This window comes from Temnothorax nylanderi, unplaced genomic scaffold (assembly GCF_030848795.1).
Source record: "Temnothorax nylanderi isolate EJ_2023f unplaced genomic scaffold, tnyl_v1.0 TNYL_tig1002_pilon, whole genome shotgun sequence".
NCBI lineage: Eukaryota > Metazoa > Arthropoda > Insecta > Hymenoptera > Formicidae > Temnothorax > Temnothorax nylanderi.
In genome coordinates this window covers 9,678-18,031 of record NW_027250064.1, presented here as the reverse complement: position 1 = coordinate 18,031, position 8,354 = coordinate 9,678, and the positions used below count along the sequence as shown (strand labels likewise).

The 8,354-nt window shown below is 35.1% G+C and overlaps 1 protein-coding gene across 1 annotated transcript; it reads left to right on the top strand.

Annotated features, from left to right (window-relative positions):
* The first annotated feature begins 30 nt into the window (after positions 1 to 30).
* LOC139786290 (bifunctional polynucleotide phosphatase/kinase-like) lies at positions 31 to 7,206 on the top strand. The gene is made up of 6 exons (XM_071725457.1): positions 31 to 4,071; positions 4,191 to 4,349; positions 5,134 to 5,427; positions 5,521 to 5,582; positions 5,671 to 5,804; positions 5,885 to 7,206. The coding sequence occupies exons 2-5, from the start codon at positions 4,284 to 4,286 to the stop codon at positions 5,672 to 5,674; spliced, it is 426 nt and encodes a 141-aa protein (XP_071581558.1). The 5' UTR covers positions 31 to 4,071; positions 4,191 to 4,283; the 3' UTR covers positions 5,675 to 5,804; positions 5,885 to 7,206.
* The last annotated feature ends 1,148 nt before the right edge of the window (positions 7,207 to 8,354 follow it).

Sequence of the window (8,354 nt, the reverse complement as noted above, 5' to 3'; positions counted from 1 at the left end):
TGTAACAAGTAGTTGAAAAATGCCCTACGTAAGATATTTAAATGTTGTTTGTTTTCTTGCGATGCCTCTCGCAGACGCTATATACGTTAAAAGAAAAGCGAAAACAATTATTCACATTTTTCGACGGTCGAAAAATTTGGTGTGCAACAGTAGTTTAACTTAAGGTAGTCGACTCGCTACGTGCTAGTCATGTGACTGTTTGTAGGTTTTCACGTTCAGAAATATATTTCAGGCAATTTTTGCTAAGGAAAAAATAATTTTATGAATTATGGTGTAAAATTTCATACGTGACAAAGTATGTTACTTTTTCCAAATTCTGTGATTTTTCTCATTTGACTCCGTTTTGATCAGCTGATTATGCGAGTCGTCGAGAAAGGTTACAAGTGAGAAAAATACTTGGCAACGTCGCATTTTACGTCAATTACTGAGAAAGGGTTTCAAAACGTATGACAGGGGTGTCAATCACTATCCAATTCGGCTAAGAAAGACGAGCCCCATAACCTGCAACTACAGTGATTAGCCAGCGGCGTTGCCAAGTCTTCCCAACCTAACCTCGACCAAAAAATGTCTGCTCGATTACCGCATTTTCACTAAAATAAACTAAAAAATTAGCAGCGAAATCTCCGGTAAACTATATATTTTATGGTTGCATCGGATTCTTCGAAATCTAATGTACAAAAAGCAATGTTTTTTCTCACTTCATCTAATCGAAAAATGCGAAAATATGTGATTGAAACCGTGATAGAGCCTTCTTTTTCTGGCCGTCTGGTATGAAGTAATGCAAAATTTGTGATTTTCGAGATCGATTTTCTAGAGTAAATAGTCGGTAAGGAGCCACAGAAAAAATCGACTGCAAAGCTGATCATATAATTTGATATAAAATCCAAAATCGAAAACTTTATCTAATACATGCCCTGACGAGGCGACTACCTTAAATTAAAGTAAGCAATTCATAATATCAGTTAATATATAATTATCAGGTGTGAGAAGCGCCAAATCTTAGTTCCGCATTATCTAAAATTGGCAACATGTTAAAGACTAAAAAACGTGGTCGGGGCTATCTGTCCTATTTTTGATGGGGCAATGTGTCCATACTTCAATGACGAATTGTTCTTTTATAAATAGATAATGGTGCGTAACTACAAAAGAAAGACTTTCCTTAAGACGGATAAGGTAGACATATCCAATAAAATTATATTTAGAGCGATTAAAAGAATAAAAATTGAGCGAGAATCTTTTCGTAAAAACAGCGTTAGACTTTGGAATAAATGTTCGGGCTCTCACTCGCTACTGTAAAAAAGTAACCTACGAGCAACTACTTGATCCTGCGATTTAAGAATCGTCACCAAATTTTTATTTTAAAAATACACGTCAAGTTAAATATATGAGTTTGTCTTAAATTATTAAGTATTTTCTATTTCAAACGCTGCTGAGGATAAAGTAAAGGCCCCAAATAAAAAAAAGATTAAAGAATTGAGGGGACAAAAGAAACTCATCACATTGATTTTGCAACGGACTCAAAATCAGTTTGATGCCACCGTATATAAAGAAAAGTCAACTCTACGCAGGAAACTTGTCAAAAAATCTACACAAAGTGCCTACTACTTCTCTGACTCCAACGACTAGGCAGTTTTTTCAATATTATATATTAATAATAAATAATATTATAAATAAGTATAAAAATTAATATAAATAATGTGTTTTTTATTATGTGGACAGATAGCCCCTCGTATGTGGACAGATAGCCCCGCATATGGGGCTATCTGTCTACGCTTGACTTGTCCACTTAAAAAATTCGCCTCTTTAAAATGTTAAAAGATCAACGATTCTAATTATGTTTTTTTTTTAATAGCAAGGTTGAAAGGTTATACCATTAAAATTTTAGCCAAATATCTTTGTTGCGAATTGAATACCTGCGAACGGAATATTCTCGAAGTGAATATTCGAGGAGAAAGCGAGCATCGTTCGAGAACGCTCGAAATGCTCCAAACCGCGAATATTTACCTTCCCCCCTTTTTTTTGGTGCTTTCCCGAGCGACAAGCTCGCAGGTGTACATCGCGTGATCGCACGTACCGCGCCCAATAGTCTGTTCGCTAGACGATTTGGAGCCAATCAGCGAACTTTACGTCACGAAATTCCTCGCGGCCTAACGCGAAGCTCCGGCCGCGATCCCTTGCCGGCTCCGGCCCGAAGAGTCAGTGCGCTAGCGAAATCCGTACGCTACACTCGTATAATTAAGTGAGCCATAGAAATCCATCTGCAACACTCGTGCTTGGCGAGTGTTCCGCGATATTGCGAGTGCGACATCGAATCGCAGCGAGTGCGCTAAAGTAAAGGTGCGAGCGCGAAACTGTAACCAGCTTTAAAATAAACTTTACGCTATCTCCAGAAGTCAATTATTGTGCTTCTCTCGACACCCACGACGCGAAAGCAAACCGAGCGGTCTACAAACAATCTTTATTAGTTTTTTAGTAAACTTGAAAAAAGCGTAAAGTGTGGACACATAGCCCCGGTCTACCCTATAAAAAAATGTTTGACTCAAGAAATAATTTTTTATATATAATTACTGAATTTATTACATATTATAAGATATTATATATAAGATATCTATATGTTTTTTCTCTTGTATAAGTAATATACCTACCTCCTCTATTAAGTAATCAAGAGACACGGTAGTGTCTCGCGCCAAGTACACGCGGAGCGAGACCAACCGTGACTCTTTTACGCGACGCGACGGGTTGCGAGTACTCGAGATGTTGAGATCTCGATAACGAGTGAACGGATCAAGTTCTAAGTAGGCTTGATCGATAGCTTGGGGTCGACTTGGGGGGGGGGGGGTATCTCCTATAATATTTTCCGCTACGTGCTCTACGAGCGGAGATATTGGGACGCAAAGTCCAAATGTGAAAAATTTTATTTAAGATACTCCTCCTCCTAACGCTGCGATTATAACATACATATAACAGAGTAATGTCACTTTCACTTTTTCGACACTGGCGGCGCTTTCGCCAGCGCGCTGTCACAGTCAGTTCAGTCTGTTCAGTTAATACGTGTGTGTAAGTGTGTACTGCGCGGCTGCGCGCAGTGCAGATAGTGCGTTCAGTGCGCTGTCACTGACAGTTCAGTTAACCTATCGAGAGACACGGTAGTGTCGGAGCGAGACCGACCGTGACTCTTTACGCGACGCGACGATTAATTCAAGGTAATTGTTTTATATGTAATTATATATCTATTATTCTATATATATTACTGTTACTTACTATACTACGTTTACGCGATTACGCGAGTGTTTACACAGGTTAACCTAGATATATTGACGGCATGGAGCTGATGCCGAAGAGATCCCGTTTACGCGAAGGAATTATCGTAAGTTATCGTATCGTTTTCGTAAGTTACTATACAGAATTAAGTAACGCTCGCGTAAACGTAGTATAGGTTAGATTACCGGTTTGTCTTTGTTACTCATTGCCAAAAAAGAAAGATAGAACGACGTTTGTGTCGGCTTGTGTCACTTGCTGGAAAGCTCCCTATGTATGCAAGTTTAACGCCTATTGAGTTAATATGAAATAATTTTCCTAAATGTAATAAAAATAACACGATGTTATATATGCGGTTTGCCGTGATTATATATATATATATATACACATGTGATTTCTGCCCAGTGCTCTGAATGTTATGTGATTTTCGCCCAGTGCTCTGAATGTCATCTAGTCATACATATCATGCTTTGATACAAGGAACGTGAAAAAGAGCAGGAAAAGAAAAGAACAAACAGAAGAGACAGATTCAAGCTTTGTCTTTTAAGCTGGATGAAGACAATGCCGAAAAATCCCCGCAGTCAGAAAATGAGCAATCTGATGGCCTCGCGATTAAGAAGATTAAGAAAAATCCAGATGTAGATACAAGTTTCTTGCCAGATAGAGAAAGGAAGGAGGAGGAAAATAAACTTAAGGAAGAATTGAGGCAAGAATGGGCTAGAAAGCAGAACGCGTTGAAGGAAGAAGAAATTGAGATCACATTCAGTTATTGGGATAGATCTGGCTATCGTCGGAGTGTTATAATGAAGAAAGGTGAATGTCTCAGTGATTTAGAAAATTTTTAAGTTATTAAAATACTCCAGTGTCACTTTTGGAGTAACATTGGCGTGATATATAATGTTCTACTGCATAAATTAAATTTTCACATACAGGTAATTCTATCTATCAGCTTCTTCAGAGATGTTTAGAAGTTCCGAAGCGTGAATTCAGCGAGCTTAAAACAGTAATGGTAGATCAGTTAATGTATGTCAAGGAGGATCTTTCTTATATTACCGCACCATTATACGTTTTACGATTTTATTGTAACTAAGGTAAAGATACTAAGTGATAAAACTTATGAAGCAATATCACAATGTTGGCATGTTATTTTAATGTATGTAATATTGCGATTAGGCACGAGGAAAAAGCGAACCTCTGTTCACATTTGACGTTCACGATGATATTCGTGTTATGCACGATGCTTCTGTCGAAACCGAGGAATCACATGCCGGAAAAATTTTACTTAGGTATTTATCATTAAAAGAATACTTTGTATAATTCTCTTTTATGTTATTTCTCACTAGATCATGGTACGAGAGGAACAAACACATTTTTCCAGCGAGTAGATGGGAACCTTTTGATCCAACGAAAAGTTATGACAAGTATACAGTGTCGGATAAAAATAGATTCAGATTCAAAGGACTGTAATTTAGTAGAGCTACATAATCGAGTAAATGAATTAAATATTATCACATAACTGAATGAATTTGAATCTGAATCCTTTAAACAAAATTGGACAATTCGTTGAATCTAAGTTTATCAGATTTTATCTTTCTTCCTATTTTTATCCGACACTGTATACTTGTCATAACTTTTCGTTGGATCAAAAGGTTCCCATCTACTCGCTGGAAAAATGTGTTTGTTCCTCTCGTACCATGATCTAGTGAGAAATAACATAAAAGAGAATTATACAAAGTATTCTTTTAATAATAAATACCTAAGTAAAATTTTTCCGGCATGTGATTCCTCGGTTTCGACAGAAGCATCGTGCATAACACGAATATCATTGTGAACGTCAAATGTGAACAGAGGCCCGCTCTTTCCTCGTGCTTATAGATATCCATTAACAGGTGGTACTTATGGTCGGCACCAGACTCCGGAAAATCGCATTTTGCAAAGAATTATCTGAAGGAATACGGATACGTCAACAGAGACATTTTAGGCAGCTGGCAGAAGTGCATTGCTGCAGTCCAACAATACTTGAATCAAGGAAAAAGTATAGTTATAGACAATACCAATCCTGATCCAGCTTCGAGAAAGAGATATATTGAGATAGCCAAGAAGCGCAATGTCTCGGTCAGATGTTTCGTCATGACGACAAGTATAGAATACGCGAAACGTAATAATAAGGTAATCGAAAATTAACATTAACCGTCATCGTGTGAAAGAATCGTATGAAGTAATGTTTCCGAAAATTCTAATCGATTTATTATTATATTACAGTTTCGCGAGTTGACTGATCCAAGCCACATTTTAATCAACGAGATTATTATCAACTCCTACGTGTAAGTAGATTTTAGATATATACATCTCTACACTCAAAATTATTTATCTTTGGATATGTAATTATACTTTGATGTTACTCTTTTGCAGGTAAATGGTCGACAGAAGCTTACAATGTGGTACAAAACTGTTCCTCAAAGGGAGTTGCTGCCCAAACTCAGATTGAAGGTCGCATTCAAGCTAATATTTATGCAAATATTTATTTTATGATACAAAATTATGAGGTAAGTAGTTATTATTATCCAATCTTCGAGAATCTCTTTGCAGATGCGCAAATTAATTGAAATTAATTGATTTTTTAAAGCTAATTTCCCTTACTGAAGAACTGGTAATGAACGGACATGCTGAACAAGTAGGCATGGGACCAGATGAATGAAGCCAGAAACACTTGAATCCATCTGTACATAAGAGTTGTCAAGAAACTCTACAATTTTCACGCATAATCCGCGATTCTTAGTCAGTATGGACTAGAGTTTAATACGATCGCCATTGATGATCCCCTTTAATCGCGTCAAAATTGATTATTTCGCTTTTGACTTCGTTCTTTACTCATGTTGTAAAATAGTTTTCCGATTGTGTAGAATATTTTTATTTAGAAAGAAATTTATAAAGATTGTTATATTGATCGTAGAGTAGAGAAAACAATAAAACTTAACATTTTACAAAGTAGTGTCACATTTAAACTAGAACATTGTATCGAATAACTCAGACGAATTAGGAAATTCGTTTCTACGTGACTCATGTCTATTTCTGATTGGGGACGAATCGAGAACTCATTGAAATAATTTAATTTCTTTTCACGTTTAAATTTAGGTCACCGTAGATTAAACTTGTTACCTTAGAAGTTATTGTTAAATGGCGCATTTTATTTAATATTCCGCACTTCACTGTTGTGACATAAAATTATTTTATGTTTCAAAAGATGGAGACTAAGCTTTCGGATTAATCCAGATGTACGCATATATACTGTATATATTTGATTAATTGTTTACTTAGATATCGATGATTCTTGCGCGATATGCTAATACATTTTTTTCTATGCAAGATTTCAATGCAGTAGAAACTAGTTAACTGAGAAAAAGAGTCTATAAATGATTTGTAACTCGTGCAATTGCGCTCAACTGGAAACGTTTGGCAGTTATGAAATGTTAATATTTAATATTGTTGTTAAACATAATATAGAAATATTTTTCTAGGAAATGTATACAAGTAAGGTTACAATCATTAAATCGCTCACAGTGCTCACGTACATAACTTTGTCGCGCGCTGCGATTAACTCAATTTATTATAATTTATTATAATTTTTTAACAAAGCGAAAATATAGCGCAATGAACATCGTTACGTAATAATCATTCGTAATTCATTTTCGTGTATATAATAATTTTCGTGTATATAATATGTAGCTGACCGCAATCTTTGACTCTATTCAAATTTTGTACAACACTTCATTTAGCATTGTATTAATCATTAAGTAGCTTTGAGTACATTAGTAGCTTTTGTATATTCGTCAGTTTAATCCTTGAAGTTATTAAGACTTGCATGAATTTTTACCGCAAGTCCTCTTACATCTTTTATACGTCTTCTGTAAAATATATAAAAATATATCATAACTGAATTAACTCGCATATCTTGGTCTGTCTTTTTTTTCTCCATTGCTTAACTTCTATTCGCCTCCCGACTTGACGTATACGCTATTTTATATAGACGCGCGCGCTATTTAACTTTAATATTTCACTGTTACTATTACACTATTAACCACACAACTGTCAAAATATGCCATGACAGCCGGTCATGAAGTAAGCACAAGAGAACCAATCCGCATTGCGGAAAAGCGACAATAATATTTCGATAGATTCGAGTATGGATGACATGCCCTTTTTAGAAGAGGATGCGTAACACTACAAAATGCATGATATCAGTACAAAATTACCTTTTTTAAAAAAGGTAAAAAAAGGTCGCCAAGTACACGCGTGGTTGTTACCTCGGAAAAAAACCAAGTGGTAGTATCATTAATTTTAAATGCAAAAATAAATAAAATCTATTCTAACCTAGGTGATAGTAGCTTTAATTTTTCTGAACAAAATTATTAAAAACAGAAGTCGTTTTTGTTCGACCCAACTGGCCTAATAATTAATATATTTAAACTCACAACGTTTCGAAAAATTATCTCACAAAATTGTCTCACAAAAATTGTCTCACAAAATTGTCTGACAAAAATTGTCTCACAAAATTGTCTCACAAAAATTGTCTCACAAAATTATTAAATTACAAAATTGTTACTTTATTCAATCCAAGTGATATCTACCTCGAAAAAACCTAAATAACAAGTGGTATCTATTTAAAAGAAAATATGTGAAATCTTTTAATACTGCGCCAATTACAAAGAGAGAATATATATATTATATATATACCTTAACAAAATTATTATTATATCACGAAATTGCGTTACCAAACTCAATCCAAGTGATATATATATTTCAAAAAAATATATTAAATCTTTAAATTACGCCAACTACAAAGAGAATATATATATTGCTTTACTTGGCAGTACTTGGCGACCTTTTTTTAACTTTTTTAAAAAAGGTAATTTTGTACTGTATACATATACAAGAAAATAACAAAAAATAACACAGGCACACAAAAAAAAGTGTCTTGGCCGAGACACTACACTAGTGTATTCCCATGTACTTTTTCCCGCTGAATCTGAATCCGAAGTCAGAATTGTCAGATTGGCTAAAATTTATAAGATAACCACAAAAAAATGCTCAAAAAC